Here is a 20361-nt window from a genome sequence, read left to right on the forward strand (position 1 = left end):
CCTTGAATACCTTTTACTAGTTTCCAATTGCTATACATTGCTAACTGAGCTGTTGTTAAAGTCCAATGTTCGAAGTCAAAAGTCAACAAACCGGAGATAAACGCTTGAATAGAAATATGCTGAAATTCAAATCTTGAATAAACTAGTTCTGCTGTAGAATACCAATTCTCCTCTTCGGGTCGGAAAAATGACACGCACGTTTACATTACATTCTACTCTACAACTTTAACGAAGAATTTTTTCCCTACTGAAATTATAAGTAAGTTCTAATAGGGTACAAAGTTCCAAAATTGCAAGCAGTTTTTCTCGAAAAAACCTACATTCAGCGGTATCACTTTTGTCGTGTAAAGTTACCCAAAAAATTTGAATAAAAAATATTTTTGTTGGTGTATGACAGGAGTAGAGTTATTATATTCTAAATTTCATGTCGTTCACCGCCGAAGTACTTTTTTGTTACAATTTGTGGGTATTTTTCTATGACAGAATTGTTGCCACTAACTGTAGGACTTTTTTCGATTAAATTAAGGCGGACCCATGTTGTCTCTTTTAACAGCCTTGAGGTTGATATGGTTATGGCAGCTTATAAATGCGAGCAAAGACGACTCACCTAGGTCTACCAGACTAACCGACTCAATAAAACATTAAAAGAAGACTTCAGTTTTAATGGTATAGCATATAGTATATACCGGAGTCAAGAGATATACATACAGTGTAGGAATATCAGAAGACTGACTAGAATAGTATAGCGCGTGCACTTTTTTAAAGAAAAAAGAGTCATCTCAGTCTATGCTTGGTGTAGAATTCACATGTATTTTCATCTGCTGCATCCGTTGACGACTAAGAACGCTAGTAAAATTTAAATTGCGACTTTAAAGCCAAAGTGACATTGTAAAATATTGAAAACTAACATGCAATGGCTTTTTCCTTCATTACTTACCAGGAGTATCAAACAATTCCGATGAGATAGTGTTTCAAACAGTTTTCTTTAATAAGGTCACACAAAATATGGCGATGGAATGCACAATATTTGCCAATATTAAAAATGTTAATAAGAAATTTGTATATTGTATTTGTAGCAGTGAGTTTTGTGCTTGTAATTGTGCTTCTGTTGCAAGGTCCGCAAATTTTAGTAAAAATTTTACTTCGAATTTCTCTGCTGCGTCATCAATTAGATTGTTTAATTCCATTTTATCTAAAGAGTTTGTCCAGTCAAATTGACTAAAATTGCCAATTGTTTTAGCAGTAAAATGTATTTGTGACAAACTTTATTTCTAATTAGCCGTAATGTGTGTATCACTGTGTATGAATACTTTTACGTGGTTTCTGGCATTTTTTGCCTAAGTCATTAGACAATATGAAGAATCGTCTTAGTTATTTTGTCTACAAACTCAACATTAATTTGGCAGTAAAAAAATACGCTGAAAACATTGACAGTCGGGTACATAACGAGGGAAGAGACTGTTTGGCATTGAACAATTAAAATGACCTTAGAGCTTTTAAACGTGACGAGTCGCGTTTCTTTGTGATTATATAGCTAACTAGTGGGAATATCAGTGTTAATAAAATGAAAGCGGTTTGTCTGAGATCTCGATCTGGGTAAAAAATATTTCTTTTAGACTTGTGTCATTCGTTTTAAAAAGTACTGTACTGATTGCATAACTCATTCAAACGTCTATTTGTACGTTTAGATAAACAGCACAAAATCAATTTGGCTTTCCGAAATAGTTCGTACTTTTCAATTTTACGATAAGAATTTAATTACAAGAAATTTAATTTTAAAAACCATTCCGTATGTTTTTTGGAAGGAGATACTGAGAATTTTTACTAGGTTCATTAATTACGTCTAAGTGTAGATGTGAGAACTTTTTGGTTGCAAAAAAATCCTTTGTCGTATTGAACAATAATATGTTGATACTGTGTAGCATAATAGCGTTTCTCTTCACTGCCTTTGTGGCGAGATTTAGTTTCTCTTTCAAATAGAGAAAAAACTAATTCGTCGTTTAAGAGATTTTGAAGAAGACCTGTGTGCATGTGTGCATTGTTCTGATGACCACTATTGGTCACATTGTTTGTGAGAATTTCGATAAAGAAGTGGTTTTGAAATTTTATCATACGAGCCTGTGAGCGACCAATGTCAAAAATTACACAGCAGTTGTTGAACTCCAAAATCAAAGTAGCTTTAGTTGCGTGGTTGAGGGGGACTTTACTTTGTTTCCTTGTAACATTTTATACTACTGTCTATAAAATAATAATTTTCTGTTTTTATATCAAGTGTAAAGGTTATTGTAGTCAGTTATTGTGTAAAAGTTATTGTAGTACCATTCTAGTGTATGCATGACATGATATTCGTAACCAACCTTTTTTCATGATTAATTTGACCATTAGCCAATTGTAGCGTTTGGAATCCAATTAAAAACTGTGCAGCTATGAACAAGATTTCCGTCTTGGAAAGCTAAAGTATTTCAACGATCGAAGAATTCGAATCTGCCTTGTCTGGCTTCAAGTCAGATTGCCAACCGGGATCGTCCAGCAGGTCGAATTGCATTAGTTGTTGTTGATAAAGATATAGGTTAATAAGCCCGAGTTGAGCTAGTCCTCGTCTAGCTTCGATTTGTTTGAGAAAAGAGGTCTTTCTATAATAATAATCTACCAATTATCATTGTTAAACCAGTAGCCCTTGTTAATTGATAATTTGTGACAAAATTTCCCATGTCCTTGAGACGTCCATAAATTGCGAAAGCGCAATTTTTATAGTTCGATATTGCGAGAAATCAACCACTTAGGTGGGTGGTTTCCAGAAAAGGGCGGGTTTAATTTTACATTCGGCAATTCTTTTATACCTGTAATACTGGATGTCTGTTATATGTTTTGGAGAGCTAACATAATATGTTTTGCGTTACTCTAAGGTATTCTATTCTCGATTTGGTAGTTGAGAAACCTTGTTATTCAATTGTGATTGTTTATTTTAAAGGTGTTAAAAGTGAAAAAAATAATCAGAAATATTAGATTTGTAGTAGACATGTATAGGAAAATCCTGAGTGAGGAGTGTAGAAAATAAAATATGCAGCAGCACTTTTTAGTGATTAATTTCATGGTGTGTTTCTTGACTAATATCTACTGGGGGACTTGTTTTAATGCGAACAATAGGTAGGTCTGCTGCCAGAGGTTGGAAGATAAGTTTATCTTGTTTAAGCAATCTGGACCGAGAATGATCTCTTTGATTGTCTCGGGTGATTCGTCTAAAATGAGACTGGCTGAGCTAATATTTTGTTGTGCTTATATAATAGTTGATACAGTGCGCACTGGTTGTGGTGAATCACAGCTTTGTGAGCATAACGTATTTTCAAAGAATATTGAATTACTGAGTATTACGGGTGATCGTGGCGTAGCTGGTGCTCGTGGCGTAGCTGAGTTAAAGTTGTACTTGCTGATTGTTTTTGCTGTTTGAGTTGTATCTGCTGCATTTTGCAAAAACCTAATACGGAGGATGGGTGTTCTTCCGTTTCCTTTTATTGGCAAAAGAGTTTAATAAAGAGTTTACATGATGATTTCGAGTTTTGGAGTTTCACTGTGTGGAAGCGACGGCGTTTGTGTGTCGGTTGTTTGTGCTGGTGGTTTTTGTTTGCAACGAAACAAGGGCCGCAATTGTGAACTTATGTCTTGTCCAATATGTGGGCAGATAACAAAATATTATAATTTGTGATTGTCAATTTAGTGGACCACAAAAAGAGAATTAAGCGTGGTATACTAACTTCGAAGGCTCCGATGGGGAATTCTGGCGATAGGACATTTTGCAGGTAGATGATATCTAGAAAGCTAGAAAATTTTCCTGATAGTTCATTAAGGTTGTAGTCCTTCCAATCAAATGAAAAACTGTGAGAGAAAAAGTCGGCTTACTTGAATTGGAGCCGTTCAGTCAATTTATGGGAGTCTTTCAAGTTTCAAAGTCGTAGAAGAACGGGATAACGTATAAGAAAAAGGTAAATACCAAGCCAGTATAGAGTATTTTTTGAAAATTTTAGATTTGTTTGATTTAGAATCAGAGTCACTCACAACAATATTCTGAGTACAGAATATGATTTACCTTGAAAAACTGTTCGTGGAAACGAATTTGTTTGTATTAAAGTTTCTGATATACCTTAAGGTTTCTGTCGATGAGATACTTTTGTAAAAAATTTCTGGACGCTTGAGAGTTAATTTCCATACCTGTCTAGTGGTTTGACTGTGAGAGATACTCTGAGTGAATGTGTAAAAAAACAATTGACAGAAGTGGCTGCTGTTATCAGTTAATCTGAGTTTGGTTTGAAGCTGTGCTCGTTAAACCAAATTTAACTTTGTTGAACATTGAGAGTTGTTGAACGTTGAGATTATGCTCGAAGCTACTTTTAGATTTTGAAAAGTAGAAATTAAATTAGAAAAAACTGATCTTTGAGAGAATAATAGTTTGGTGAAAAAATGAGAGAAAAAAGTAAGGTGAAATAGAGTTGAGCTTTGAGTTGAGTAGGAGAGAGAAGAATTGAACATTTTGATATTTGGGCGGAGAGAGTAAGAGAAAACATGAAACTGATTGGAAACCAAGAAAGCTTGTGGGGTGATTTAGTCCGATGCCTCTTTGGCTCACTACAGTTTTCTGAACTGTAAAAAGATGTTTTAGAGTCATATCGCATCAAAATTATGGACTCAGAAATTTTTCCTTTTACTTATCTTAAAACAAGTTGTCAATTTAAGTTCCTATCGTCTGGAATATCATTAATTTGCTGGTGAACGGCCGGTTCTTCCCTTTTTTGGGTTTTCTGTAGCAGAGAACTTTTTGGTTACGCTTAGATAGCGAATGAGAAAATTAATTCCGAAACGTGGGTTGGATCAGATGATTTTTTAGTGAACTTCACTGAAATTAATTGCACTAGAGGGTGCGAAGGTGAAAGAACTGGGGATTACATTACCTCAATTTAGAGAATTTTATTTTTGTGGAAAATGAACTCGGCGGATTTTAAATGTTTTGTGCGACTTTGTGTTTGGCTAAATACTGCGACCACAAGAGACTTGATAAAGTACATATTGTTCATTTGTGTAAATTCCTGGTGTTGTTCGTGGAGCAAAAAATTTCGTCTGAGGTTTTAGATGGCCTAGACGGTCTGTCAAGGAGTTGTGAAAAAAGTCGTCACATTTTCAATGGTGACTACTTTGTTCCTTCATTGAACGGGAATGATTTTCAAATTTTTCAGCTTTGCCTCTATGGCGGTCTCCAGAAAAGAAAGTCATCTAAAAAGTTTTTCAGCATTTGCTCTGGAACAAAATGTTTTTTTGCGAATTGTGGAACAAAACTGTTTTGATAGTGGGTATTTTGTGTACAGTTAAAAAATTCAAAAATAAATTTCACCAATGTGGATGTTTTTTAGACTGCCCTTTTTTCAGTGATTCTAATTTTTTAGAGATAGCAGTTTGAGTGCTTGTCAGGCTTACGAGAACATACGTATTTGTCTTCAGCGGTTGGGTTGTACCAAACCTTCAATTTATGTAGGAGCCTAAATGTTTATCTTGGTTTAAATAATTAGTAAGTTCTTCCTAGGTATCAGCCTCTGTCAAGAAACCAAAAACCGAATTTTCCTTCTTCTATTTTTAGTCTGAGGTTGTCGACAAAAGTGATTGTCGAGAAAATCATTGGTGTTTCTTTTGGCAGAGAATTACATGTTCAGTTGTCTGTTGGTTTGCAATTAATTAATATGTCTGTAGTTGATGACAAATGAAAAAAAAACAGAACTTTTGGCTTTAATCCCGAAGACCTTCCAAATGCATAAAAGCTCTTTTTTGTCCCTGCTTGTGAGTTAAATAGGTAGGGAAATTTTTATTTTTCTGTGCCCATGGTTATATTTTGTTTTTAAAACAGTTTGCAAGATTCTGTTTAGTTGTGTGTTACTATTTTCTACCGGTCCAGTAAACTACAAAACACGGGCCGAGTCTGGTTTAGACTGTATGTTCCATTTAGTATAATCATTTCTTTTTTTAAACAGCGACGTTTTTAAAAAGTCACTGATGAATCGGGACTCAAATAATTAGAGAGTTATGGCTCAATAATTTCTCTGGCTTCATTGACTCGGTGTTTTGTCGTGCTATAGTCTAGTAGTGAAACATCTTGTTGTGCGTAGCCAATTAGTCCAGCTGTAAGTGTTGAAGGGTGGTCTAAAGATTATCAATATGTATCTCTATGATAAACGAAATAGATAATCGATATTATGTAAACCCATGATAGAAAAAAAAAACATTTTTGTAAAAAACGACAAATGAGAAGTCCCATGTAAACAATTGTGGTCCTTTGTGTAACGGTTTTTGCATTTGAATGAAGGAAGTGGGTATGTAGGAATGCCATGTTTTAGAGGTTGAAAGTATATACGTTACTACTATAACTGAAAAGTCAAGAATACAATGGCGTTGCCTTGACCGATGATTCATAGAAACCAAAATCGGTTATATAAAGTTTTGTTTAATTAGTAATTTTCGGTGGATGCACTTTTATAGCGTCTACGTACTTATCAGTAAACGGTCTCCTTAAAATGTTCAATTTTCAGTGAGAAATAGGTTAGGTTAAAGTTAACAGCTCCGCTGCATACCTACTAACAGTAAGGTCAAGGTAAAGTTCGAGTTTGAACGTTGTTTGCTGCAGGTAACACACTTTGTTCAGTTAGTTGGAAATTGTCATATTCTTTAATTCCAATCTTTCATTCCAAAGGTCATGGTTGAGTACGTCCAATACGGCTCTATAGTCAAAGAGGAAATTATTTTTTTTCTCTATGAGAAGGTGTCGAGATTCATCCAACTTAAATTATTTTGCTCTGTGTATAATGTAAAAGGTAGAACCGAAATGCTAATTTTTATGTCGTTAGTGTGTATTCTTCAGTGGTAGTATTCCATTGCTTCCGACAATAATATTTTTTTCTGTGTCTTGGTTGAGTACCAAGAGTAAATCATTGAACTGTGGTCCATTGATTCAAGAGTGGTCTTCTTCCTGTATTTCTGTTTGCAATGTTATTGGTTTCTGTTTGTTTTTGGTGAAAAATTGCTGTAATATATTTTCTAACTTTTCGTAGACGACTCTTCGAGAAATGTCACCTAGAACGTTGGTCATTTCTACAAAAGTTTTTTGGAGTGTTGTTTGTTTGAATTACTAAAATTCATTTATTTATAATTTTGTAACTTTGTGGTCTTGGGTAAGAAGAAACCAATCGAATTGGTATCCGGAAAATATTGCTATTTGATTTGTTCTAAGTGCTATTTTAGTAGTTTGTGTATCAGTTTGTTTAGGATTCCAGTGATAAGAATAATCTCTTCGTTCTTTGCTGTTGCTTCGAGCGCAAACATTTCCTACAACGCTTGAGGAAGAGTGGCTTTCCTTCACAATCGGTATCGTTTAATTACTGTGTTGCACTACAATAATGCCCTATGCAATGTCTTTCTCCGTTCTTTTAACGTCTTTTTGATAATATCAATGGCCATGATTTTAATATTTATTGGTGTTGCAAGAGCAGAACTCATGACTTTCTCTCAGTCAATTTATGTTCTTCTAATTTGTGAATTTCTCATATCTGGTGTGTTGAGAGCAAATGCTTTTCGAGCCATTTGTTCTAAGTGTTTAAATTTTAAAATTGATCTGCAAGACATTCGTGATCTGTTTTCGAGTAAAAGATGTGCCTGAATTTGTGACTGTTGGTAATCAAAAGCCTTTTACAATTTGCGACAAAGCTTGCCATTTCTTTTTATATTCTAATTGCAATTGAGACTACCATTGTTGAGCTGGGCAACCGAAACTCTTTGGATTATTGCAATTCTTTAAAGGATCAAAACTTCTTATTGCAGTCCAGCTGTGATAAGATTGTTTGCTGCAATAGCATTTAACAAATCTTCTGTAGAGTATGTTGGATCTGTATCAACAAATATTCTTAACAAATTTTACATGAGAACTGAGCTGCCTATGTTTGGGTCAACCATTTGGTTGTTTTTCGCACTGTAGGCGAAGTTGTTTGTGCAGATGCCACTTGTATATAATATGGCAACAGGGCATTAGTTATTGCCCAGTTATTCTATGATTTCTGTTGACTAACTTGTACAGCTGGCATTTGTACAGTTTGATAATTGCTTTTGAATATCTGATTGACGTTGTATTTTATTGTGTTTAACCGGTTGTGAGCTGAAAAGTACTAAAGTTTTTTCATATAATCTTGATAGTGGTTTTTTTAAATTTGGTAACAGGGTTAATGTAGAGTTTAAATTTTGGTTTCAATTTTGTGGTAGTTCTGTCGAATTTTGTCGATTGAAGTGGAAATTCCTTGTTAATTGATGTTCCCCTAGTGATAGGTTCAAAATTGTGTCTGAACAGAACATTGTACCATCAACCAAAAAAATGGAGTTAAAATCAGTAGCAACAGAGTCGCTTGGGTTCGTATTCATGAGTTGTGAGTGTATTATTGATTCTACTTTTTGTTGATCTTGTAGAGAAGTTTCAAGGACGTGTTTGGTGCTATGTTTGTCATCTACCGCAAAATGGTTGTGCTTCCGCATTTTGGTTTTTAGGCGTATTTTTCTCTCTGTGATTCTGCACAATTTTCAACAGAACTTCACATTGAATTTCTTGTAACATTTCAGAAAGTGTGTCTGAGAGGGGACAGAATAGTGTATTGTATAATAGCGAAACGTGGCAGCGAGTGATAGAACCACGTTAAAAAAGTATAGTCCTTAAATCACTTGTTGACGTAAGTTTTCAATTAAATAGGATGTAAATGCTATTTTGGTGATTTGCGAATTCTTATTGTCTATTGAAAGATAAAGTTATTGTTGTTTCTTTAGTTGTGAGGCTGCATTCGCTTTAATTGATAGTTTGTCGGCAATTCGAATATTAGTTACGTAAAATGGTGCGACTGCTGGTTCTCTTACTGTAAAGAGAAAAGTTGTTCCGCATCGTAAGCGGCATCAGATGAGAAGAGCATTTCCGTCATTTTATGTATGCTCATTTTTTCCTTGAAAGATTTTTTTTCTTTTGTTTGCTGTGTAGCCAGTTTTATATTAATTTGTCTCTTGTGACTGGGTCTATTTTACAAAAACGAAAAAAAGTTGGAATCGTACAAATAAACTGAGTGAAGTTTGTGATTTTGTTCGAGTTTTTTATGGTTAGTATTTGTTAACTCACTGGTCACACCAGTTTAGTCGGACCAATGGTGGGCTCTGTTTACAGTCTTAACGTTGGTATAGCTCGGGCAACTTATTTCTGCGCGCGAAGTAGACTTACAGAGGTCTTTCAGACTAACCGACTCATTCAAACACTGAATGAGAAATTCAACTATAAGGTCAAAGCATAAAGTATATGCCCTAGTTAGAGACAAAAAAACTGATTAGAACAGTGTAGCAAGCCCTATTCAAAAGAGAATATAGTCTTCTCAGTCTATGATTGGTGGAGAACTCACATTATGCATTTTCATCTGCTACAAAATCAGCAAGAAGTATTCAAAACTTTGCACACTATTAGAACCGCCAACAAAAAATGGCAGCAGGATACGAATTGCTATTCGAATTTGGGGAGTGTTGCCGTTACGTAGACTTTTGTTGAGTAAAACCGCAGGAAAGATTATGTCCACCTAATGTCCATCATCGGGTCCACTTTTCCAGCTGAAGAACCACTGAAACACGATCAAAATTTAAAGTAGGTTATTTCTTTCTTCATTTCTGCTCCTCTTATTTCGGTTATTCTGACATTCATCTGTCAATTAATGAGCGTCTCTGATTGTAAGCCAGAAAGAAACTTTAAAAAAATGAATGGATACGGAGTGAATATTAAGGATCCTTTTGAAGTTGATAGCAAAATTGTTCCAGCCAAATCCACTCGAAGACATAAAAGTTATGTTAGCGCCAGAAACTACAGGTCTGGCATATCTATAACTTTTTAAGAAATGCGCTGAAACTTTATTGATTCTACGTTTTCTCAAAAGCGCAGAAATTTTTTTACGGATGCGCTGCAGTTGCGCTGAAACTTTGTAAGAAATGCGATGAAACTTATGCAAGGACTATACTCAAAAAGCGCTAAAATTATGTAGGAAGTGCGCTGAAGATGCGCTAAAATTTTGAATTTTCAGCGCCTTTTCAAAGTTTCAGCGCTTTTCTTACATAATTTCAGCGCATTCAGCGCATTTCTTACAGAAAAATGCGCTGAAACGGCGCTGACATCTCGACCCGTTGACAGGGACTGACAAGTTTCATCAGCTCTGAATTCTAAATGTGTGCATCTTCCCAGGAATATAATCTGTGTACATGTTATTTAACAAAAACAATATTTGACCGATGGCTAGGTACAAGAAACGAAGGGGCTCTCCTGTTGACGAGACCGACCAAAACCGTTCAAATTAGTGTGGGAAATGACCGTTTTTGATCGGTAATTATAGGAAATGATTGTTTTTGATTGTTTTCGACCGTTTTTGATCGGTAATTTTAGGCAATGATTGTTTTTGATTGTTTTCGACCGTTTTTGATCGGTAATTTTAGGCAATGATTGTTTTTGATTGTTTTCGACCGTTTTTGATCGGTAATTTTAGGCAATGATTGTTTTTGATTGTTTTCGACCGTTTTTGATCGGTAATTTTAGGCAATGATTGTTTTTGATTGTTTTCGACCGTTTTTGATCGGTAATTTTAGGCAATGATTGTTTTCGACCGTTTTTGATCGGTAATTTTAGGCAATGATTGTTTTTGATTGTTTTCGACCGTTTTTGATCGGTAATTTTAGGCAATGATTGTTTTCGACCGTTTTTGATCGGTAATTTTAGGCAATGATTGTTTTTGATTGTTTTCGATCGTTTTTGATTGGTAATTTTAGGCAATGATTGTTTTCGACCGTTTTTGATCGGTAATTTTAGGCAATGATTGTTTTCGACCGTTTTTTATCGGTAATTTTAGGCAATGATTGTTTTTGATTGTTTTCGATCGTTTTTGATTGGTAATTTTAGGCAATGATTGTTTTCGACCGTTTTTGATCGGTAATTTTAGGCAATGATTGTTTTTGATTGTTTTCGACCGTTTTTGATCGGTAATTTTAGGCAATGATTGTTTTTGATTGTTTTCGATCGTTTTCGATTGGTAATTATAGGCAATGATTGTTTTTGATTGTTTTCGATCGTTTTTGATTGGTAATTTTAGGCAATGATTGTTTTAGACCGTTTTTGATCGGTAACTTTAGGCAATGATTGTTTTTGATTGTTTTCGATCGTTTTTGATTGGTAATTTTAGGCAATGATTGTTTTCGACTGTTTTTGATCGGTAATTTTAGGCAATGATTGTTTTTGATTGTTTTCGACCGTTTTTGATCGGTAATTTTAGGCAATGATTGTTTTTGATTGTTTTCGATCGTTTTCGATTGGTAATTTTAGGCAATGATTGTTTTTGATTGTTTTCGATCGTTTTTGATTGGTAATTTCAGGCAATGATTGTTTTTGATTGTTTTCGATCGTTTTTGATGGGTAATTTTAGGCAATGATTGTTTTTGATTGTTTTCGATCGTTTTTGATTGGTAATTTCAGACAATGATTGTTTTTGATTGTTTTCGATCGTTTTTGATGGGTAATTTTAGGCAATGATTGTTTTTGATTGTTTTCGATCGTTTTTGATGGGTAATTTTAGGCAATGATTGTTTTTGATTGTTTTCGATCGTTTTTGAATGGTAATTTCAGGCAATGATTGTTTTTGATTGTTTTCGATCGTTTTTGATGGGTAATTTTAGGCAATTATTGTTTTTGATTGTTTTCGATCGTTTTTGATGGGTAATTTTAGGCAATGATTGTTTTTGATTGTTTTCGATCGTTTTTGATTGGTAATTTCAGGCAATGATTGTTTTTGATTGTTTTCGATCGTTTTTGATGGGTAATTTTAGGCAATGATTGTTTTTGATTGTTTTCGACCGTTTTTGATTGGTAAATCTAGGAGATGATTGCTTTTGACGGTTTTAGAAGAGAATCGTTTCTTATAGTTTGTTTAGGAGAAAACCGTTTTTGAACGCTTCTGGGGTCTTTCCCATTACAGTCCATCCCCAGCTAACCTATAGCCCCCCAATCCTATACCTGGTCAGATAACCTATAGCCCCCCAATCATGGTACTTATAACTTAATGAGGGCTATAATTTCATGGGGGGCTATAATTGGAAAGACCCGCAAATGGTATGTCAGGGCTGGAGTCTAATTAAAAATTTGATGCCTGCCGGAGGTTTTATATAACGTTCTGTTTCTAAATTGCTGGGCTGCCTTCAGTTTTTTGCTTCCGATTGTTTTTTTACCCGGGGTTCTCTAATCTGTATATGGTCTTTACTGATTTTCTTCACATCGTGTATGCAATATAGATTAAATGAAACTTTTTGGCACTTACACATTAATTAAATCTGCTTGACCATCTCCGTTGGTTTTGAATGACATCCTGTACTCAGTCCAAATTGGCCTGGATCTTTTCGAACTAAATTTCCTGTGTTCACAAATGAAAAAGTAAGATCCTTTAATTCTGAACCAACGTAATTTAACAATTAGCATTCTGTGTGCGGGTTATAAGAAAGTTTTTCCACCATAAAGGAAGAAAGCTGGGTCTTTACCGTTTGTGCCCTTCCTATCCCCCCGTAATGTGTGCGCACGTTTTAAAATGACAAAAGTCAACAAAATTTAACATCTGGTTAAGTAGAAACTTCTGGCATTTTGACTTCTGGCACTGCAGACTTTCGGCATTTTAAAATGTGCACATGAGTGTTTTAAATCATTATGTAAAAGTATGGCACATGTGTGTGTGTGTGTGTGGGGGGGGGGGGGGGGGGGTGAGGGGCTGCAAAATAATATGCACCCACTAAGGTAGGGGGCATAAACGGAAAGGATCCTGAAAACTTCATCAATTCCCCACCCCGCCCTCGAAAATAACAGTGCGTGCACTGGGGAGGACGCCGCACCTTCTATATCCACATTACAAAGGGTTTCCGTGGCAGAAGTGCCGTATATAATGTATATGTGTAACATAAGATACCTCAAATTCGAAAAGATCCTAAGTTTTTAAAATTAAAACGAGCTAATGTTTATCGGCAAGTTTCTCTTCTCTTAATCTCATCTTGTTTTTATGCCACGTGTGCTCATTGCTAAAAAATGTTGCCGTTATAGCTCATTAGAGAACACATGGTATAATTTAAGCGGTCACTAAAACTTCGAGGCATAGAGCTTAGTTTGAAAGATAATTATCGAAATAAAAGTCTAATTTTTTGTCCTAAACTTAGTGTCCTATAGGACACTAACATTAGGACGAGAACTAGACTTAGTGGGACATCTGATTTTTGACACTTGAATAAAAACTCTATAAGTAATCGGCTTCTCCACTATCGGAAACGGAGATGTTTGGCTCATTTCAACTCCTGCATATTTTTAAGAAAAAAACTTTTCTTTCACTAATATGCAATTTTCTACTACTCTTAACTTTAATTTCTAACGCAAGTCAAAATTATTGTACCAATTGGCTCTCTGAATAAAATAGAACATTATCTTAGTCCCCTCGGGCCTCGGGTGCAACACTCGGGAGCCAGCTCACTCGTGTAAGGTCACTAAGTCACTCGGGTGACTAAGATGATGTTCTAACATCTACTAAAAGAACCCAAGAGAAAAATGATCCGGCGCTAGTGGTACGTTACAAAAATTGATACCCGGTAGGTTTATTTCAATGTCCGTAAATTTTTAATTAAAAAAAATTTTCTTTCACTAAAATGCAAAATCAGTACTACTCTTAATTTCACTTTCAAATGAAATTCAACACTTGCGTACCTTTAGTCTCTAAATACTTTAGAGCAAAATTTTAGTCCATCTCGGGCCTCATGCCAAGCACTCGGGTGCAAGCGCCCTCGTGTCTGGGCATCAATTCCCTCGGGAGACTAAAGTTTTGTTCTATCAAATTTTTAGACAATCAAGAGTTAAAATGATGAGGCGCTATTAGGATGTTAGAAATTTTTTTCTGTCCCCCGATCGGTTTATTTTAAAGTCTGGATGTTTTTAAAAAGAAAACTTTTCTTGAGCTATTTTACAGAATTGTACAACCACTAACTTTATTTTCAACTGAAATTCAACCCTATCGTACCAATTGGCTCTCTGAAAATTTTAGAATTATCTCTTAGTCCCTTTCTGGCGTCGAGCCAAGCACTCAGTTGTCAGCGCCTTGTGTCATGTCAATAACTAACTCAGGTAGCTCAGATCTTGTTGAATATTTTCTTATTTAAAACTGATCAGCTAGGGGTATGTTTAAAAATATTAGTTCCCGATTAGTTGATTTCTAATTCTGCTTGGTTTTAAGAAGAAAATTTTCCTTTCCCTAACTTAAATACAGTACCAGTCTTAATTTCAATTTCAAAATGAATTCGACATTTTCGTACTCTTCCTTTTTCTAGAGTACTAAAGGACAAAACTTTTGTCTCCCTCGGGACTCATGCCCAACACTCGGGTGCAAACCTCTCGTGTCAGGGCACTACGTTCCTCGGATGAATAAAACTTTGCTCGAACATTTAAATGTGGGACCCAATATACAAAGCATCCATTCTATTTAATTTGGTCCCTCCAGCTTAGTGAGCAGAAATCTTTTATGACCCCCCAGCCCAGCTGCTATTTTATACATATCAATTGTAACGGGGGGTCACAAAAAACACTGGGGGCCGAAACAAAATAGATCCAAAAAAACAATCAGGAGCTAGGGGAATCTTAGAAAAAATTGTTCACGCAATTAATTTATTTCGAACTCCAGATACTTTGGCAAAAAAAACTTTCTCTTCTCTAATCTGCAAAAATGTACTACTCTCAACTTCATAATCAAACTATATTCAATACATTCGCACCGTTTTTATCTCTAAACAGTTAAAACAAATTCGTAGTCCCGTCGGGGTTCTTGTCCAGCATTCCGGTTCAAAAGCCCTCTTTTCAGGGCAAAAGTCCCCCGGGCGACACAGACTTTGATCTAACATATACAACCCAGAATAAAAATGTCAGGGCAATAAGATCCTCAGGCGACTAAAACTCTGTTCTAATAAGTGTTTAGAGAAACTATAGTCAAAACTATTAGGCGCTAAGAGTTTGATAGAAAAAAAACTCTGGTTTTCGACTATTTCAATTTCTGGATGTTTTTGAGAAGCAATGTGAAAAAAAGGTTTCTCTCCACTAAACTGTTAAATTGTCCTGGTCTTAGTTTAATTTCAAATGAAATTTTACACTTTCGTGAAAATTCGTTCTCTTCATTGTTAGAACGAGGTCTTAGTCCCGTTGCGGTTCTTGCCCATTGCTTGCAAGCGCCCTCGTGTCAGGGCAATAGGTCCCTTGGGCGAATAAGATTCTGTTCTAACATATACGGATCGGTTCCGTTTGTGACCCCTGTTTAGTGGTTGCATATTATTTGCACCGCCAGCGGACGTGCCATATGTTCTCCAAATGGTTTACTATGTATTGGCACGTGATCTGTAACTTGGGGTTGAAATCTTTTCCATTTGTGTCCCCAGCTTAGTGTGTGCACATTATTTGCACCCCGTTCTGTCAATAAGACCATTAGCAGGCCACTTGAGATGTGGTGCCGAGGAAAATCTGATGAGCAGTTTTGTAAAAAGCAAAGCTCTTCAGCTCCGACTACCAAAAGCTTCAAAGAACAATGAAAATGAAGTACACCACTTCAACCGCATGATGCACCAAGGTAACGTTTCTAGCGCTGTCCGGCAGCTAGACCCAGATCATAAAGGCGGAGTTCTATCTCTCAGTCAGTCTCTTGGATCAACCACTGTTCTAGATGTTCTCAAAAAAAGCACCCAGATGCAAGCGAAGCCCATTCCGCACAGAAACTTGGTTTCAAAAATCCGATCTTCCATATCAGCCTCCAGTCTTTGAAAACATAATCACAGAAGAAATCAAACAAGCTTCATTAAATTCCATTGTAGCCATGGACCCTTAGGCCTTGATGCTGACGAATAGCGTTGTCTACTTACTGCATTTGACAAATCCTCCACCGACCTGTGCAAGCAACTCCACTTTATTTAGCCGCTTACAATGCCTGTAGTTGAATTCCAATAGACAAGAACCTTGGTATCAGACCGGTTTAAATCGGAGTAGTTTTGCAAAGAACAATCTTGCGATGTATTGTAGCGTGTTTCAAACAAGCTCTGCGAAATCAATGAGGCAATAGACTGCTGTGTCTGGGGCAAAAGTGTGGCATAGAGTATGCCATTCACACGCCGAGGACTTGCTTTAAAGAAGACAATAACGACGCAAAAGTACTAATTGATGCTAAAAAATCTTTCAACCAATTGAATAGAAATCTTGCCCTTCACAGCATCTCCAAGCAGTGTCCTTTACTCACAAATGCAGTGAGAAGCTTTAAACAAGTACCCTTTAGGCTGTTTGACGAAAAAAACACAATTTCGTCTAGGTCAAGAAAGGACAACTCAGGGTGCTCCCAATGCTAGGGCAAAATACGGCATAGCCACGTTACCGCTGACTAGTTGTGCTCAAACCGGCAGCATAGTACAGAAGCGTTATGCAGACAACAGCTCCACTGCCGGAAAACCAATGGAATTTCGAGATTTTTTCGATCCCCTTTGTCTCACTGGCGACCCTTACGGGTAACTGGTGAACGATCTCAAATGTCCGTTAGTGGTTAAAAAGAATAAACGGTAAGAGGCGAAGAAAACCTTTGCCAATACTGATGTCGAAATCAACAAAGGCACACATGTTTTCGGCTCCATGATTGATGATTTTGCCCTTAATTCCTCCGAAAAATATACGTCTATGTTTGAGAAATCCTTATCTTTTGGTCTCTTGGTATTCTTACTTTTGGTCTCGACCACCCAGATGGAACCTTTCGATGTATTTACGCACTACCCTTGCGCCTGTGTGGGTTGAAAATAGCTAAACCGACTGCAAGTACACGTAATTACTTCGACTCGATAGACCTCTCCAACCCACTGAACAACCGTGACCCTACCTAGGCTGAGCTCGTTCAAAATAATTTACAACATCATATAAAAACGCCCCAAATTAAGGAAGAGAAAACTAAGCTGGATAGTCTGAAAGAAGCAATGAATCATTAAACAAAATACTCCTTGGTGCTTCCTTTCACAAAAGGGCTCCTGCAGCTGGCTAAGTGCGCTGCCACTCAAAAAGTACAATTTCTGCCTAACCAAGTTAGAGTTTCGAGATAACGAAGACATACGATATGACGGCAAGTTAACGAAAACATCAAGTAGGTGTCCATTTGGTGAAAAATTTAACACGCATGCGCTGCACTGTGTAAAAGGCGGGTAAATTCACATTCACCATATGGAAACTCGAGACACGTTTGCGAGGTTGATGAACGAGGTTTGTTATGATGTCGAAATAGAACCAAAACTTCAGTCGCTTCAAGGAGAATCGTTTCAAGAAATAATCATAAGAACTGATGACGACCCTCGATGGGATATCAAAGCAAGAGGACTCTGGGAAAGTCAATTCTCTGGGAGGTTTTTGCGTTGTCAAAATTTCCAACCCCCGATGCATTTTCATGCCCAAAATCCATCAAAGATGCCTACTCCTATCACGAAAAACTTTTTTAAAAAAATATGAGACCCGAATAATCAAAATTGAAAACAGTACCTTCAATCCTCTGGTTTTCACCTGCACTGGTGGCCCTTCTGACTCTTCCAGAAAAGATATGAAAAATTTAGCTAAAAAAATAGCCGACAAGAGAAACGAACGATACACAGACACCATCAACTTAATCGGAACCAAGGAAAAATTCGCACTCTCGGTAAGCTGTCTCCTATGTCTCGGGGGATGTAGAGCCCCCAAGAAGTCAAACAAATCCGCCAATTTTTCTGTGTCTGCAATTGCTGAAGAAGTATGGCTGCACGGTTCGCAAATTGCCTGTCTGTTTCTGCAATTGCTGAAGAAGTATGGCTGCACGGTTCGCAAAAGCCTCCAATTTATTGATTAGAAGCAACTAAATTGAAAATTTAATTTTTTTTCTGATTTTTTAAACAAACTTATGCAAACTTTACGTTCATTGTCAGGTTAAAACTTTTCATGAATTCCTAAAATATAAAATGAAAACGTTTTTGTATTTGTCTGAGACTGAGACCAAAATATAAACAATTCTAGGAACTATTTTAAAAATTTAAATCGAAACTTTTCCATAGATACAATATCTAGCCTATTTACAACTTCGTTTTACATCAATTTATTTGAAAACGTTCTTATTCCGCTTTTTTTTAAAATTTGAGCCATGTTTTAGCTTTTTTAGGGTAATTCAGAATTTGTTTAGGGTATTTGCCAGAACCCTAAGTATGTTTTTGCTGGCTTTTTCCAAATTGTGTTTTCTCATGCAAAAAAAAAAACATTTTTTGCGCTATTTTTCTTCTCCCTAGTCAAAATTGAGATTTGAACTAATATTTGTGCCTAAGTTGACGCCCCCTATATTACTCACGTGTGTTTTGTCCTGGCTGCAACTTGCTGATGTATATAGGTTTGATGGTCATGGTTTTCTCTATTGTGCCACTATCATCCAGAAATTTCCATTCAATGTCATCCGTGAAGCTACCACCTTTAACAATATGTTGGCCTACCTGTCAATTGTTCTTCTGATGTTCTTACATCCTAGTGGTACAATGACGGCTTGCCTGCTCAACTTAGATAGGTCCACATCCACTATATTTAATCTCATATACCACGTAGGATTTCAGGTTTCTATCGAAAAATTTCGTGTTATGAATACCACTTGTTGTGTAAGTTGGACGCTGTATTGTAGAAAACGGTTGGTTTATCATGAGATCCAGTTTGGTTTTTTGAAGTTCTTATGTTGTTTTTCTCAATTGTTCTTTACTGCCAGTTATCATCTTCTCTAAAGTCTGGTTCACTATAATCGAAGCCCATTCATATGGATAATCATTTCTGGTTCATTATGTCTTCTTCTTTTCAGGCCCCCAATCGAAAGTCAACCAATCAAATAATGCGTAAAAACCTCTTGAACCGTTCTTTGAGTCAGATTTTTCCTATGCTAAAGCGGTGCGCAGCTGCAAAATTTCATTATTATTCCTGTGTCAATTGATTTTTCAAACCAATGACAGGGAATTTTATTTTGGTTACTCACATTAAACTCGATATCAATAAGATTCAAATCATCTTCTGTTTTTACTTTCTCTATGGTAAATTGCAGGTTGTTGCGCAGTAGACAGAAGGACACTTTAAGAGGGAAATTTGTTCAAAAAGTAGCTGGAGGACATTTTCTGCACCGTTCGTGGTGACGCGGACAAGAATTCTTGTCCGCGTCACAACGAACTGTGCAGAACATGTCCTCCAGATACTTTTTGAACAAATTTCCCCCTCAAGCTGTCCTTCTGTCTGTTGCGCGAATCCAAAGGACATTCTGCATGTTGGCGTATTCCTGAATTTTTATTTTTTGATATGTTGCATGAAATCATTTTATGCATGACTCACAATGTACCTTTTTTTCTCCGAAAGTCACTCTCTGGATGCAGACTTTGATATTCTCGTGTTGATCATATTTAAAGATATTTTTACCGAGCTCTGGTTTTGGTAGTGATTCCTCAAACGATTTCATCCACAAGTTTGCTAGTACACCAGCCAGTGCAGAACCCATAGCTAGACCATCTGATTGTACATACCAGATCCCGTTTTATTTAAAACGAACATTTGTCACCGTTAGCCTGAATATTTTTTTCCATTGAGGACATTGGGATCTCTGGAGCTAGGTTGTCCTGAGTAGAGTTTTCTTAGAAAAATTTTGATTGCCTCTCCAAGAGAGTGTACAAACGTTTTCCGTCAGGAGACACTATCTGCTCGTTATCCGCATGAGAGATTGACTCTAAAGCTTTTCTAGCTTCTTGCTTGTTGTATTCAATGTTTGCTCCCGGTATTTTCCGGAAAAAAGGTGACAGAATTGTGTTCAATTTTTCATAATTGCTAACCATTGTCGAAAAAGCGGGTCGGAGAAGTGTATCTTTTTTGTATCTTTGCTAGACCATAGAGCCTCGCTGGTTGTGAACCAGTTCATCTGAATCTTTGTTTATTTTGTCACAATGTTTCTGCTCATTTAGCTCATCTTCAATTTTTCTCGTCAATGATTACCCTAGAAAAATATTTGGGTTTTCTAGGGTAATCATGCTTCTTCTCACCCCTCCATCCATCGGAGTTTTACGTACATTTTTTGCATACATTTTTGTGGATGCCTCATTTTCTTACAGATTCTAATCGCCTGTGTTATGTTGTTGTAATTCACGTACAAATTTGTCAATGTCTGCAGGTAAGTACACCTCATTAATCTAAACTCTCACAGGGTGTTTAGTTTCCAACGATAG

General features: G+C 36.4%; 1 protein-coding gene across 3 annotated transcripts in view; it reads right to left on the reverse strand.

The window, feature by feature from the left end:
- Window positions 1–13104, reverse strand: part of LOC142337082 (uncharacterized) — a 65449-nt gene extending 52345 nt beyond the window's left edge. For 2 of the 3 annotated variants that reach the window (XM_075386150.1, XM_075386149.1), the window contains exons 1-3: window positions 13029–13104; window positions 12393–12461; window positions 9624–9665 (exon numbers count right to left, since the gene is read on the reverse strand). In XM_075386150.1, the coding sequence (XP_075242265.1) occupies window positions 9624–9665; window positions 12393–12439 (89 nt within the window). In that variant the 5' untranslated portion in view covers window positions 12440–12461; window positions 13029–13104. Of the gene's footprint in view, window positions 1–9452; window positions 9666–12392; window positions 12462–13028 lie in introns of those variants that run through there. The other variant, XM_075386152.1, reaches the window with a different exon arrangement.
- Between the last annotated feature and the right edge of the window lie 7257 nt (window positions 13105–20361).

Source organism: Convolutriloba macropyga, chromosome 3 (genome assembly GCF_964194025.1).
Source record: "Convolutriloba macropyga chromosome 3, txConMacr16.3, whole genome shotgun sequence".
Taxonomy (NCBI): Eukaryota; Metazoa; Xenacoelomorpha; order Acoela; family Convolutidae; genus Convolutriloba; species Convolutriloba macropyga.